We start from the raw sequence: 16,974 nt of genomic DNA, 5'->3' as shown, positions 1-16,974 counted from the left end.
TCATGCTGTATCAGTGGTGTAGCAGGAGAAGCTTGAACAGCTACCTAGCAAGATAATAAAGTGTAACCCATATATTTAGAACTAATTTATGTGTTTCCTAATGTATAGTTAATGGGCTAGATTCAGGTAGAATTAGGCGGGCGTAGTTTATCTCAGATACACTACGCCGCCGTAAGTTTGAGCAGCAAGTCCTGTATTCACAAAGAACTTGCGCTGAAACTTACGGAGGCGCAGTGTAACTGGGCCGGCGTAAGCCCGCCTAATTCAAAATAGGCTGGTTGGGGGCGTGTTCTATGTAAAATACTAGTGACCCCACGTATTTGACGTTTTAATGAACGGCGCATGCGCCGTCCGTGGACCTATCCCAGTGCGCATGCTCCAAATGACGTCGGCAAATCGTCATGCTTTCGACGTGAACGTAAATTACGGTCAGCCCCAAATTTTGACGCGGGAACGACGGCCATACTTAACATTGGCTGCGCCATGTATTTGGTGGAATAACTTTACGCCTGAAAACCCCTTACGTATACGGCGTATCTTTACTGCGATGGCCGGGCGTACGTTCGTGAATCGGCATATCTAGCGAGTTTACATATTCTAGGCGTAAATCAGCGTACACGCCCCTAGCGGACAGCGTAAATATGCAGTTAAGATACGACGGCGTAGGAGACTTACGCCAGTCGTATCTTAGCAACATTTAAGCCTATCTCAGTTTGAGCATACGCTTAAAGTTGCGACGGCGGGGATTCGGACTTACGACGGCGTATCTACCGATACGCCCGTCGTAAGTCTATGTGAATCTACCCCAATGTCTTTGGATATCTACTCTCACAAATAATTTAACTGCAGATTTCACAATTTCATTAATTGTCCAACATTGAAGAAATGTGTTTTAAATACAATCATTTTCTTCTACCTCAGTAAACTGAGCATCGAAACCACATGTGGCTCAAAGCCAGAGACATATCCCTAATTTTTTAGTGTGCATTGTTCACATGGGTGCAAACGGGGATGAGGCCCACTGTGCACTCAATACACACACATTGGGGATTCAATTTAGGAAGAGGCACTTTGAGCTGAAGCCACGCCTGTCACTTAAGACTGTAGTTCTCAAAGGTAATCTGATCTGTGATTCCATGATTTGTGAATGGCGTCCACTGAAGCCCAGGAATCAACTCAAGAAGAATAAGGTTTGGAGAGGGGAAGCAGCAGGGAGATGCTGAGATCTAATGGGGGTTACTGTTAGAGCTGCACAATTAATCGTTAAAAATTGTGATCTCAATTCAACCCCCCCCCCCTCACGATCTCTATTGCAGAGTTTGCCGATTCTTTCATATAACAAGTGTAGAGACTTAGACTTATAAAAAATCCGGGCAGTCTGCCAAGTTTTTAACATGAAACATTGTAACTAAGCTTCCTTCCTTTAAAACGACTCTCTAGGATAAAAATGACCCCCTCCCTTCTACCCTCTTTAACTTTTTAACACTATAATGAAAAAAAAATGGAATGCCCTTTCTAGCCGTGATCACATGAAACTTCTGGACCAAGGCTACTATTCTCTTTACTTTCTGGAAGGGTCCTTCTTTGGGTGTCCATATCACTGCCTGTGAGATGTGAACATTTCCAATTGGATGGCTGCCGCCACAGTCCTCTCAGGAGAGAAGAGAGGGCAACATCATGAAAAGAGGATGTGGGGGGGGGGCGTGTTCTTGGGGTGTCATCACAGTGATGGATCAGTTGATCCTCAGAGCGGAATTGGCGGCAGTGAGTGACTTACGGGATTAAGCTGAGAATGCCTTCACCAAGGGGAAAAAAAGACTAGGAGGGTGGATTAGAGGGGGGCAGGAGGGAGGTATGGTTAAAGGTGTTTGCCCCTGATGGGACGTTAAAGGGTCCATTCACAATTAATAGACTGCCTTAACAAAATGCATCTCAATACCCCCTCAAAAAATACTGTGTAAAAGAGGAATAGGTGTGAATGGAGCCTGAGGCTGGCCATAGACTGGCCGATCGAAAAAAAAAAGTCACAGCTATGACTAAGCAATGAGTTACAGTGTGAAACGTGTCAGCTTGTATCTGGTTTTTGCTGTGGTATGTATTTTTTGTGATTTGATTTTACAATAAAAGGAACACATTTTTTGGAGTGCGGCTGTCCAAACCTTCCTTCTTATTCTTGCATTATTATATGCTCTGCCAGCACCTGTGGCTTTGGATCCAGTGAAGAGGTTCATCAATTACACCTGAGTGCTTACTCCCTTCTTCTATATATATTTTAGCAGAGACCCTAGGGAATAAAATGGCAATTGCTGCAATATTTTATGCCACACTATATTTGCCCAGCGGTCTTTCAAACACATTTTTTTTTTTTTGGAAAAAATGCACTTCAATGAATAAAAAAAAAAAAAAAAAAAAAGTAATCTTGAGAGAATCGTGATCTATCTTTTAAGTAAAAAAATCTTGATTCTTATTTTAGCCAGAATCGTACAGCTCTAGTTAGTGTGCAGGTGGCCGTAGTGTTGTGTGGCATTTGAAATAGATCTGTACACTATGACTTTCTGTTTGGGAGGATATGCTGATATAAAGGGACAGGTTCTACAGTATGTCCCAGCCAGCTGAACAATCCCAACACGTTTGGGTCAAGGCCTACTTCAAAGGGTAAGTTCTATACCTCGAAGAGCTGGACAAGCAATTTAGAATCTTCCTTACATAAAATTAGTCTACAGTTTACAGGAGCTTGATTATTTCCTCATTTAAAGATATCCTTAGATTTCCTGGCTGAAAAGGCCATAAACCAAGTTGAGTTATCATCTAGCATGATAAAGCACTATTGCATTCGCAAGGAAATTTTTACTGGCAAACCACTAGAGTTTCTGGGGGATTATACAGTCCGACACCTCAAGACAGAAATCAGCAGCAGCAGCCAATTCATTAAAACAAGAGGCCCAGAGATTAGGAAGTGAAATCTTGGTCTATAGACCAAGCCGATAGGATTTTAGATCTGGTGCAGCTGTGCATGGTAGCCAATCAGATTCTAATTTCAGGCCGGGTTCACACTGGTCCGACAAACGCTCTGACATTGGGAGCTCATGACGCATGACGTGTGAAAATCAATGTTTCCCTATGAGAGCCGTCTTAACTGCTCCGACACATCTCGGTCCGACTTTGAAAATGCTCCCTGTACTACTTTGGTCCGACTTTGATCCTACATCTGCCCATTGAATATCATTGAAGTCAGATCAAAGTAGGACCTTTGTCCTTACCATTCGACTTTTGACATCCGACATTGTGATTACAGCAGCAGTAAAAAGGAATTTATCTCACTCTGGGATTGTTTTGATTGGTCAAAGAACTAGTCAGACTATCACAAAGTCGGATCAGAGCCGGTTCACACTGGGGCGACCGTTCTAATAGGAGCAACGCAAGTCGCTCCGACTTAGAAAAAGGTTCTTGTACGACTTTGGGGGCGACTCGGGGCGACTTGCATTGACTTCTATAAAGAAGTCATTTTGCAAGTCGCCTCTGAAGACGTCTTCAGGATGCCTTGCCGAGTCGCCCCCGAAGTCGTGCCGCCCCAGTGTGAACCGGCTCTCAAAGTAGTATCATGTTCATGAAAGTCGGATGGATGTAGGATCAATGTAGGACCGATCTAGGACTGATGTCGCAGAGAAAAGTAGGATGAAAGTCGTACTACTGTCGTATACGCAGCCTCAGCCTGTTATATTATGTTCCTTAATTGAAGGTCTGGTGTCAACCCAACAAAAGATTGACTTTTGTTGAGCAGTAATGCTAGAAAGCTTTTTTCAATTAATGACTGCAAGAATCCTGTCACAATACAATGTCAAGTGCAAGTGGCGGAAATGTGTTCAGCTTATTTGGATGGAGGGATATGGTTTATTTTGTTTTGTTTTGTTTTTCAATTCAGACTGCTGGATGCACAAAAAAAGATCCTTCTATGGCCAGCTTTATGGACAGGCTTTGCAGACCCTTTGAACTCTTTTTGCTATGATGATGTAATCAGGAGTTTAGAACCTATAATCATAAACCATGAATTACAGCTGAAAGTAATAATTCTTACACTGTACTTACAAGTGCTGGACCTTTTCCACCTTTCTCCTTCTCTTTATTGGGTTTTCCTGTATCCCATTTCTCCGAGTTTATATCGGCTTCATTCCACTCTGGCCATATAGAAAGTCTTCCTTTTTTAAACTCGACTAATGCATTCACTGTGCTAGCGACCACTGATGCCGTGCTAGAAAGAATTAACAGCTTGATTAGCAAATAAGACATCTGAAGTCTAAAAGTATGCTATGAATAATCGATCATTTTCAAAAAAAATTGCCGATATAAAAAGGCACAGTAAGATCACTACAAAATGAATTTTAAGCTGCTTTACTTACACACAAGTATATATATACCCCTAGAAAGTATAATGTTATACCTACCGTATATGAATTTTATTTTTAATTCCAGGCATTTACTGTATATAGCGCAAACCATTTATGCAGCACTTTACATATGTATTGTACATTCACATCAGTCCCTGCAACTCAAAAATGATACACACACACATACTAGGGCAAATTTAGGGCCATTTAACTTATGTTAAAGTATAACTAGGCAACTTTATTTCTTTGGTTTTGGATAGAGTGGAAAGGGATTGGAACGCTTGTCAGTTTCTATTGCTGTATGTGCCCCGTTAAGGAGATTCAACCTCTCTAATTGTCCCGTTTACCATTATCATTGAAAGTGAAGGTAAAAGAAAATCCCAAAGTTTGGGTTGTGTTCGGAAAAGTATTAGACACTGGTCCCTGATGAAGTGACAAGGTCTTGAAACGCGTAGGGCCTGAATGAACCCACGTGGACTAGTCAGACACCTACCTATGAACTTTGATTTTTAAACATTTATATTTTTTGTATTTATTGTATAAATAAACTTTTATTACTATTATTACACCTTTTGAATCAATGAGTTGTTACCGTGAAAGCCCCACCCTGGGGGATTCCTCTTTTTCCTATTATATATAGGGGTGTTGGTAACACACACAGGTTTTCTTTGTTGATGTTTTTTTGCAGGAAAAGTATTAGAGGAGAAATCTTCCAATGAGGACACTAGTTCTTGTGACCTGAGGGCCCCCAAGGAATTCCCTTCATTTGCAGGAATTTCCTTTCACTTCTGTTTGGCTATGAGATGGGAAGTGAAAGGGAAATCTCACCAATGGCACACAGATCGTGAAAAAAAAAAAAATCTGACGTGTTATAACACTCCGAAGTTGTGCCTACAGTTCTACTTTCGGGCAGAGCAAAATCTCAAAACTTTTCTACAGCACCAAAAATGTATCAAAGTTCCAGCAAGAATTGTCTAAGGCCGCGTACACGCGATCGGTCCATCCGATGAGAATGGTCTGATGGACCGTTTTTATCGGTCCAAACTGAAATTTAACCGATGGACCGATAACCGATAGGTCAAAACCGATCGTTAGTATGCAAAAGCATCGGTTAAAAACATGTGCATGCTCAGAATCAAGTCGACACATGCTTGGAAGCATTGAACTTCGTTTTTTTAGCACGTCGTTATGTTTTAAGTCACCACGTTTTGACACAATCGTTTTTTTAACTGATGGTGTGTACGCACGACGGACCATCAGTCAGCTTCATCGGTTAACCGATGAGAACGGTCCTTCGGACCGTTCTCAACGGATGGACCGATCGCGTGTACGCGGTCTTAGTTTATGCTGCTTAAAACAATCAATCCAATTCCCTGCGAGGAAAATTATAATTTGAATCTGATTGGCTGCCTTATGGCAATGCTCATCACAGATCACTTTGTAAAAACACTTCTAATTTAAAAGGTTTTATCTGTACAAAAAAAAGTCTTAAAATGTATTAAATGATTTCAAATGGGTCAAACTAACATATTTCATCTGAAATCTACTTCTTTATATCTTTTGAACCACTCACAGAATCGCTCCCACAATCATGTAATTTTACATTCAGCAAGACAACTGTCACTATATAATTATGTCATTAGTATGCCTGCAACATACAGCATGAGATTGGTTATTTAGTCTTCACAGAGGTGCTGTTTTCTTCTTGGCAGAGAAGTTATGCTACATGACTACAATTAATAGTTGTACACAATCATCCTGAAAACAATAATTCTTGGAGGAAATTTGGGTTCTCAGATTTAAGAATGCTGCCTTGTCCTCCCATCTGTTGTAGGATATAACAGTGACTGACAGCATGACAGTCTCTCAATCTGGCATTCTTGACACCTTTGTATTTATTTTCATTTTCAAAATGGCATCCCTGTTGTGATCCATATTAAATTGTGGAAAATACTAAATCCTTGATGGGTAGATAGAATTTTACATACAAGCTTACGGTATATAATGAGATTAAAAAGTATACCATGTACATTTGCTGTGCTCTGCAACCACTGTTTAGTTGTTGCCCACATAAACCTTTATATATTAACAACCCAGGATTTTATATAAAATAAACTATATATAAGAAGTCCTTACAACAAACTGAACCTATTTCTCACTCTTTTTTTTCCCCCTGGACTAATTTGTAAAATTTATGAGCTAAATACTATGGCCCAGATTCACGTAGAGGGCGCATCTTTTGGCCGACGTAACATAGAGAGGCAAGGCCAGTAATTTACAAAGCACTTGCTCCGTAAGTTACGGCGGCGTAGCGTAAATGGGCCGGCGTAAGCCCGCCTAATTCAAAGTAGGCAGGTAGTGGGAGTGTTGTATTAAAATGAATCGTGACCCCATGTAAATGAAGCGCCGAACGAACGGCGCATGCTCGCGCATTCTCAGAATCACGTTGAATTTATTACCTAATATACGCTGGCTCAATGCCTATGACGTGAACGTAACCTACGCCCAGCCCCATTCCTATACGACTTACGTAAACAACGTAAAATCCGACGGCAGTTCCGACATCCATACCCTAACATGACTTAGACCTGCTATTTGGTGGTTTATCTTTACGCCGGACGTACGCCTTACGTAAACGACGTAGATTACTGCGACGGGCGTAAGTTCGTTCGTGAATCGACGCATCTCGCTCAATTACATATTTGACGCGTAAATCAATGGAAGCGCCCCTTGCGGCCAGCGTAAATATGCGCCCAAGATACGACGGCGTAGGAGACTTAAGTCGGTCGGATGGAGCCGAAATTCAGGCGTATCTCCTTTGCAGAATCAAACGCATAGATACGACGGCACATCCGTGGACTTACAGTACCTGCCGCCGAGAATGTGTTTTTAGCACGACGGCATCGCGCTGATTCTCGGCGACAGGGTGCCGACGTCTCGCGCTTGCTGAAATAGTAAAAGCACATTCCAGCAAGCGCGTCATAGAAGCGACGAGAGATCCGACTTGGATTCCCGCCAATTCTACACGTGTGCGGCGTTTGTTATGAATCCTGAGGGGGAAGTCCCCGCCGGATTTGAAATAAAAATCCGGCATGGGTTCTCCCCTCAGGAGCATACCGGGCCCTTAGGTCTGGTATGGGTTGTAAGGAGACCCCCCCTACGCCGAAAAAACGGCGTAGGGGGTCCCCCTACAATCCATACCAGACCCGTATCCAAAGCACGCTACCCGGCCGGCCAGGAAAGGAGTGGAGACGAGCGAGCGCCCCCCCCCTCCTGAGCCGTACCAGGCTGCATGCCCTCAACATTGCATGCCCTCAACATTGCATGCCCTCAACACTGCATGCCGCAGTGCGCCCCCCTGCCCCAGAGCACCCAACCCCCCCATGTTGAGGGCATGCAGCCTGGTACGGCTCAGGAGGGGGGGGCGCTCGCTCGTCCCCACTCCTTTCCTGGCCGGCCGGGTAGCGTGTTTTGGATACGGGTCTGGTATGGATTGTAGGGGGACCCCCTACGCCGTTTTTTCGGCGTAGGTGGGGTCTCCTTACAACCCATACCAGACCTAAGGGCCCGGTATGCTCCTGAGGGGGGAACCCATGCCGGATTTTTATTTAAAATCCGGCGAGGACTTCCCCCTCAGGATTCATAACAAACGCCGCACACGTGTAGAATTGGCGGGAATCCAAGTCGGATCTCCCGTCGCTTCTATGACGGCTTTGTCTCCATCGCGGCAAGCCAGCTCGGCGCTGGCTCCCGATGGGGCTCGTAGGTGGTCAATCTCGCCGAGAAAGGGAGCGAGATTGACACAATATCGCGGTCACCTACTGTACGCGGCATATCATTAGATATGTCGGCGTAAGTCTTTGTGAATCCGGGCCTATGGGTCTATTTGCTGATCCTCTGAATCTACTCTTTTAACACATTTTGATTATTTTATTTTTTTGTTGAAATTACATAGAAATCAAAGACATAAAATTATGGTTTTGATTCAAAGCAAGCAGATGCTTGATCTATTTAAATTTGATTGCACACAGAATTACACACATCGAAAAAGGGGCATTTGGCCAATACAAGCCTAGTATTAATTTCAAAATCAATGGTCAATGGTTGGTTGATTGCTTCATTTCTGGTGATTATTTTAAGTTGTTTTTGTAGTTCCCAGTGCATTTTAGACGGAGAAAATAGTCTAAGAAATGCCATGTTCATGGCCAGGCTATGTACCTCAACGTTCTAAATCAGCGGTCTCCAAACCGAGGCCTGAGGGGCAGGTGTGGCCCTTTGCTTGCCTTTATTTGGCCCTTGGGGCACTATTCTACCACTAACAAGAGATGTTATTACGCCAATTGACACCAACAATGGGGCACCTATTCTCCCAATGACACCAACAACAGGGAAGTATTCCCTCAATGATACCAACAATGGGGCACAATTCCATCCACTGTCGAGTGAGTGAGTAACTTGTATAGCGCTACAAATGCAAACTAAATTGCCTCAAGGTGCTTTGTATCCAATGTCATCCAGAAACTTCAGAAGAGGTGGGTCTTAAGTTTTTTTCTGAAGGCCCGATGGTTTTCTTCCATGCGGATGTCCGTGGGTAGAGCGTTCCATAACCGTGGTCCTTGGACTGCGAATCTTCGTTCTCCTTTAGAATTGTAGCGGGACTTGGGGATGTGGAGGAGGTTTTGGTTTGTTGATCGGAGGGCCCAATTAGGGGTATAGTTTTTTATTTTCTCTCATTAGTATTGAGGCGCGTTTCCTTGTGTGCATTTATGGGTGAGGCAGAGGGTCTTGAATGTAACCCGATCCTTTACAGCTAGCCAATGGAGAGTCCTCAGGACCGGAGTGATTGATTCCCAGGGTTTTTTTTTCCCATTACCAGTCTGGCTACTGTGTTCTGGACGACTTGTAGATGAGAAATCTGGTATTTCGGTAGTCCTAGGTAGAGGGAGTTTGCGTAGTCGAGTCTGGAATTGAGTGTTCCAACTACTACTGATGTGTCCTCTTCCATGAAGGGGATGAGTCTACGCAGCAAGCGGAGAAGATAGTGAGATCCGCTGACTACTGATCCTATTTGTGCGTCCATAGTCATGTCTGAGTCAAAGATAACTCTGAGGCCCCATACACACCATAGAATCTATCCGCAGATAAATCCCATCAAATGGGTTTCTGCGGATAGATCCTATGGTGTGTACACTCCGTCGGATATCTATCCGCAGATAAATCTCCCCTGGAATGGATTTCCAGCAGATAAATATTTGTCGACATGCACAGAATATCTATCTGCTGGAATCCATTCCAACGGATGGATCCGCTCGTCTGTACAGACTTACCGGATCCATCCGTCCAAAGGGATTCCCCGCACGCGCCGTAATGAATAGACGCATGCGTGGAATTCCTTATATGACAGCGTCGCGCCCGTCGCCGCGTCATAATAGCGGCGACGGCGCGACACGTCATCGGCAGAGGATTTCAGCGCGGATTTCAATGCGATGGTGTGTACACGCCATCGCATTGAAATCCTCTGAAATCTTAGAGAGGATTTATCCGCGGATACGGTCCGCTGAACCGTATCTGCGGATAAATTCTATCGTGTGTATGGGGCCTGAGGCTTTTAACTTTAGTGCTTGGAGTGATGGTTTGTCCAAGGATGGTGGGTGGTGTCCATGTTGTCCTAGAGTTTTTGTCCGTTCACCGTTACCAACAGCAGGGCACAATTCCATTCACTGTTACCAACAGCAGGGCACAATTCCGTTCACTGTTACCAACAACAGGGCACAATTTGCTAGGTAAATTTCCACTCCCACTGGCCAAAGTTGGAAGGACAATTAACTGGCCCTTTGTTTAACAAGTTTGGAGACCACTGGTTAAAAAAAACAGACCCCCATTTTGTTGCATCTCTATGAAGGAAAATTGATCATGGTACTATGTAATGACAGTTTCACGGCATATGGCAATTGGTGATGACTTTAGGGGATTTGTATTACTGACCATTATGGGTATAATGGTGTACATGCATGGTATGACTATGATGCTCTTAAGCTCTGCATTTTAGCCAAGGTTGGCACATTTGTGTGCCTTATTTGACAACTGTTTAAAAAAATTACTGTAATGTGGAATTTTCTAACTGTCCACATTCAGCTGAGACACATTCAATGTATTATAAATACAGTGAATGTGGGAATTAAATGCCAGTGAGTTACAGAAGGGTGAACTGCTCAAAAAATGTACTCACCAACTTTGCCAATAAATACATACAAGTAAAAAATCCCTCAAATTTTACTTTTAAGCTGTTGTTCGAGGGCTTCCATCAATTTTTCTTTTCATTCTGTTTTACCTGTGTCCAGAAAATAGGTCACTTACAAATAATTGCCTTTAGGCTTGTGCAAAGCGGTCACTGCTTAACGAGCATTACGTCCAACAATGATTATTTATTTTTGGGTACAATGTAATTAATGTAATTATGGCAACTTGTGTGTAGACTGTATTTGAGTTATTTTTTTTAATTTTAGTAGCTTCGGATAACCTTTGTCGACTACCATACAATTTGTTACAGATTGAAATTCACCAAAATCGACTTGATGGAAGTTGATATTGACTAGGTATGCTCCACTCTATATGATAATTTTATTGGTTTCTTAGGCTCCAAGTGCTGTATTATGGTAAGGAGTATGGCAAGTTGAGCGAACCAATGTAACCCATACCTGAATATTTTATGGACTGGGCATCATGCAGGAAGATAGAAGCCACTGTTTTCCATCAGATGGTGCTTGCTATGCCGATGTGTGGCCATTTAGTTTTCAAAGAACTTGCAGTGGGAATTCCCTCAAGAAAAACGTAATTTTTACAGCAGCATTTTGAAAGCACTAACTCCCCAGTTACATACCACAAACCATAAATATTAAATTAGACATTTCACTGGTTTCCACCAAAGTTCCTCTAGTCTCAACCAAAGCATGCACATAGTAAGCAGCTAGTCATTCCGCTAGTCTCACCCAAAGCGCCCACATGGAAGTCTTTGTTAGAAAGCTATTTTCTAACTCATGTGCCACATACTAGTTCCAGGGCAGTAAACAGGGTTAGCTTTACTGCTCCAGAACTAGTTTGTCGCACAAAATATGGCTGGGTGTTTTTGAATGTGAATGTCATTGAAAGTCAATGACTTTCTTAATGTCCTCTTGGCAATGGGCATCTTTGGTCAATGTAAAGTGGCTCAAACCCTAATATATTTTGTCATTTGGTATCTGTAAGCATATCAAGTAATGTGACAGCATGTTGTCACCACAGATCAAAAATACTGTATGCTGTCATGGAAAAATAATATTATTATACACCATTTCCAAAAAAAATTAACCTCACAGACTGACAATGCTCATTAGAAATGCTTTTGGAGTTGGGTACATAAGAAGATGCTCCCTGTCAGACCTCGTAAATGTCAAATATGCATTGCTTTTATGTTTGTAAATTACAGCTTGGCAGAAGTTCACTATTTCCAATTAAAGTGGTGCAGAGGTTTCAGGCCTTTAGCTGGTATTGTAACATGGCTATTAAAATTCCAGGGGCATATTTACAGGGAAAATGTTTGTTAGCATCCACAACAAGTTAAAGAAAGCTACAAATAGACTAGTTTTTAGGTCAATCAATACATCTACGAGTAACCACGATCCACATAACAGGACTAAGGATGTGTGTTTACTGCAAAGTAGTAGGCTGTTTCGTCAGACATTGTAACCTTCAATAAAAGCAATAAAGCAGCAAAAAAAACAAGGACAACAATAATAAGATTAACAGCACTAAATATCACATTATTGTAGGCCACATCAATACAGAAGAACTCGTAACAAAAAAGACTGAAAAAATAGATACAGTATACGGATTAAATCATGATTATTATTATTATTATTATTATTATACATAGACTGTAATTGTATACTTTATAAAAAAAAAAAATGGAAGTAACGAAGAGTGAAATGCTGTCAAGAGGATGCCATTGAAAGTGAAGAGGTCAATGAAAATTTTACTGAATGCTGAAACAGAAAAACACATAGGGGTAGATTCAGGAACGATTTACGCCGGCGTATCCATAGATACACCGCGTAAATTTAAAGCTGCGCCGGCGTATCTACTTTCTGTATTCAGAAAGCTAGATACGCCGACATTAGCCTAAGATCCGACTGGCGTAATTCTATTACGCCGTCGTATCTTAGGGTGCATTCTCACGCTGGCCGCTAGGTGGCGCTTCCGTTGTTTTCGGCGTAGAGTATGCAAATTACCTAGTTACGCCGATTCACAAATGTACATGCGCCCGGCAGTAGTTTTTTACGTCGTTTGCGTAAGGCTTTTTGGCGTAACGCTGCGTTGCCGCCTTGAAATTTGAATTTTTTACGTTGTTTGCGTAAGTCGTTCGTGAATAGGGCTGGACGTAATTTACGTTCACGTCGAAAGCAATGACGATTCGCGCCGGAATTTCGAGCATGCGCACTGGGATTTTTTCACGAACGGCGCATGCTCGATGAGTATTTGAGAGGCACAAAGTAAAAATTGTCCACTACAAACAAGTGTTTTATGGGCATGGAAATTAATAAAGTTATTGACGTTTTGAAGGATGTGCCTGAAATGAAACATGCAACATGCAAGTAATGCCGCGTACACACGATCGGTCAAACCGATGAGAACGGTCTGATGGACCGTTTTCATCGGACCAAACCGATCATGTGTGGGCCCCATCGGTTAATTATCCATAGGTTAAAAAAAAGCAATCTTGTTTTAAATTTAACCGAAAATCCACGCATGCTCAGAATCAAGTCGACGCATGCTTGGAAGCATTGAACGTTTTTTTCAGCACGTCGTTGTGTTTTACGTCACCGCGTTCTGACACGATCGTTTTTTTAAACGAATGGTGTGTAGGCACTACTGACCATCAGTCAGCTACACCGGTTAACCGGTGAAAACGGTACATCAGACCGTTTTCATCGGATGGACCGATCGTGTGTACAGGGCTTTAGATTCAGTAGCCAGCAAAATTTTAGAATTGAAATATGCAATAACCATAGAAAACAACTTTTTCTTTAAATAACATTTTTTACTCTACACACTGCCAAAGACTAGAGAGTTGCAGTTTGCTTGTTCAATAAATTATAACGGAAAGATGATACCATTCTCTATGAGGACAGCCACAGATGACAGATAGGATTTATGGCTATAATTAAAGCTGCGTTCCAGACAAAAATTGAACTCCATTTGAAACAAAAAGCACAAAACCCACCCCGTCCCACTTCATTTTTGTCTAAATTTGTTTTTGTCTTTTTTATACCTTTTTTGGGTTTTCTTTAGGACTTCCGTCTCATGTCTCTGCGGTAATGTACGTCACTTCCGCGGTTTTATTGTACCCTCCTCCTTCCCCCCCATTGCCTTCTGGGACCTGTTGTGACCCAGAAGACGACGGGACCATTCACAAAGTGCCGCGAGACTTGCACATGCGCAATAGGAAACAGGCTGTGAAGCTGCAAGGCTTCACTTCACGTTTCCTTAGTAAGGATGCTGGTGCCTGCATCTAGAGCTGATGGGTGCCGACATCGCAGGCTCCCTGGACAGGTAAGTGTCCTTATATTAAAAGTCAGCAGCTACAGTATTTGTAGCTGCTGATTTTTATTTATGTTTTCACCCAGGCTAAAACTCCTCTTTAGGCCCCTTTCAGACGGACGGCTGTTTTGCCGCAGTTAAAAGCACTACAAATGTTTTGTGAAATTCAAGGCTCCAGGCACTGCGATTAGCTGCATTTGCACATTGCGATTACATGCGTTTACGTGCGTTTAACTGCGGCCGCGTTTAGCTGCGGTATTCATTTCCATAGCAACCCTTTTTATTTTTTTTTGTTTTTGTTTGGGTCCCTTGAATTCTAAAACGCTGCTATCCGCAGTTGACAAAAAAGACTGCGATTACCTGCGGTTATGTGCATATAGCTGCGCTACATCGCACCTGGACGCATTCAATTCTATTTTTTCTATTCGCACCAAACCGCATGTAACGTAATCGCACGCAAACGCTGTGTGTGAATGGGGCCATAGGAAAACATTGTGTGCTTTTAGCTGCGGTAGAAAAATAGAAAATCCGCAGCTAAAAGCACCATTCTATCCGTCCGTCTGAAAGGGGCCTTAAAGTATATGTAAACCCTCACCTTGGCAGGATTGGCAGGAACATCAGGTATTTCACACAAAGGAAGAAATACAAAGAGAACAGGACACTTTTCTATGCAAGTACATGGTACACCAGGCCAGGGGTCGACAAATCCCGGGCGCCAGGTCGCCATGGCGACTAGAAATAGGGTCCTGGCGACTTGGCTTGGAAGGGGGGGGCAAAAAAAAAAAAGCTGGCACCATCTGGTGGTGAGCCGTTGGTATTACAAGTTATTACCACCAGATGTGTAAGCTGGCGCCATCTGGTGGTGGCCGTTGGTATTACAAGTTAAGTATTACAAGTTAAACAGCAATTCTAATGTCATTTTACACTATTTTCACTGCCATCTTCTTCCCTCTAATTAGAACCCCCAAACATTATATATATTTTTTATCCTAACACCCTAGAGAATAAAATGACGATCGTTGCAATACTTTCTGTCACGCCGTATTTGCGCAGCGGTCTTGCAAACGGACAAAATTACACTTTTTTTAATAAAAAAATAAGACAACAGTAAAGTTATCCCCATTTTTTTTTATATTATGAAAGATAATGTTACGCCGAGTAAATTGATACCCAACATGTCACGCTTCAAAATTACGTCCGCTCGTGGAATGGCGTCAAACTTTTACCCTTTAAACGTCGCCTATGGAGATTTAAAAAAAACTCTACAGGTTGCATGTTTTGAGTTACAGAGGAGGTCTAGGGCTAGAATTATTGCTCTCACTCTACCAATCGCGGCGTTACCTTACATGTGTGGTTTGAACACCGTTTACATATGCGGTCGCTGCTCATGTAAGTGTTCGCTTCTGCGCGCAAGCTCGTCGGGACGGGGCGCGTTTTCTGGCTCCTAAGTTTTTTAGCTGGCTCCTAGATTCCAAGCAAATTTGTCAACCCCTGCACCAGGCACATATCAGGAATATGAAAAGTTGGGTTTTCATATACTATAACCACCTCAATACTGGGCACTTTCACCCCCTTCCTGCCCAAGCCATTTTTCAGCTTTCAGAGCTGTCACACTTTGAATGACAATTGCGCAAGTCATGCAACACTGTACCCAAATGATATTTTTTATAATTTTTCCCCACAAATAGAGCTTTCTATTGGTGGTATTTGATCACCTCTGCAGTTTTTTATTTCTTGTGCTATAAACAAAAGAAGAGGGACAACTTTGAAAAAATCACAATATTTTTACTTTTTGCTATAATAAATATTATTATTTTTTTTTTAAAAATATTTTCCTTAGTTTTGGCCGATACGTATTTTTCTACATATTTTTGGTGAAAAAAACAAAAACGCAATAAGCGTATATTGATTGGTTTGCGTAAAAGTTATAGCGGCTACAAAACAGGGGATAGACTTATAGCATTTTTATTTTTTTTACTAGTAATGATGGCGATCAGCGTTTTTTTTTTTTTATTGTGACTGCGATATTGTGTCGGACACATCGGACACCTTTGACAAATTTTTGAGACCATTCACATTTATACAGCAATCCCTGCTATAAAATGCATTCATCGCTGTATAAATGTGACTGGCAGGGAAGGGGTTAACACTAGGGGCGAGTGATTCTTACTGTGGGGGAGAGGACTGACTGGGGGAGGAAACCGATCTGTGTCCCTATGTACAAGGGACACACTATCGGTCTCCTCTCCCTGACAGGACGTGGATCATTTGACGGCGGGCGGTAGAGAAGTGGTTAAAGCTGTATTAGGCTGCATTCACACCTCGGCATACAAAATCGCGGCGTTTTGTCACGCGAATTGCGGCGACAAATAGCAGCGTTTTGTACCGCGATTTGCGGTGACAAAACGCCGCGATTGTGAATGCAGCCTTCACCCCCTCTATGGAGATGCTTCACGTCTCCTATGCCGAACGCCGAAAGCCGCCTGAAAAAAAGGTCCGGGACTTTTTTTCAGGCGGCAGGCGTTCGGCGTGGAGATGTGAACCATCTCCATAGAGGTGCATGTTAAATCATCCCTCTGGCGTCTCCGGGCTGCAGCGGCGTCGCACTACAGGCGTATATACGCCTAGGTGTGAACGGGGGGTTAAAGTGGTTGTAAACTCACAGAAAAAAAAAGAAAACTAGCTCATTAGGAAATACTCACCCTAGATCAAAGCCCCCGCAGCGGTCCCTGTACACTGCCCCGGCCGGAGCCTTGATGACGTCACTCCCACGCCATTGCTTCAGTTCGCATGTGCATGTGCCGATGAGTTTACAACCACTTTAAACCCTAAGACCACTTTCACACTGAGGCGCTTTTCAGGCGCTTAAGGCTGCATTCACACCTGAGCGTTGGTCGTTTGGTCGTTTTTTCCGGCGTTTTTTTCATGCTTATTTGCGCATTTGCATACAGCGTCGTCCGACGTTTTTGTACTTCGACGTTTTTTATTTTAGCCAATAGGAAAAATAATCATC

At 42.8% G+C, this 16,974-nt stretch overlaps 1 protein-coding gene across 1 annotated transcript in view; it reads right to left on the bottom strand.

Moving 5' to 3' along the window:
- ADGB (androglobin) overlaps positions 1 to 16,974 on the bottom strand; it is a 422,664-nt gene that overhangs the window by 381,940 nt on the left and 23,750 nt on the right. Inside the window, exon 2 of the mRNA XM_040350874.1 lies at positions 4,087 to 4,249. Within this exon, the coding sequence (XP_040206808.1) occupies positions 4,087 to 4,249 (163 nt within the window). The remainder of the gene's footprint in view (positions 1 to 4,086; positions 4,250 to 16,974) is intronic.

This window comes from Rana temporaria, chromosome 4, assembly GCF_905171775.1.
Source record: "Rana temporaria chromosome 4, aRanTem1.1, whole genome shotgun sequence".
Lineage (NCBI taxonomy): Eukaryota > Metazoa > Chordata > Amphibia > Anura > Ranidae > Rana > Rana temporaria.
Note: the sequence above shows the minus strand (reverse complement) of the source record. Positions and strands in the feature narration are given on the sequence as shown.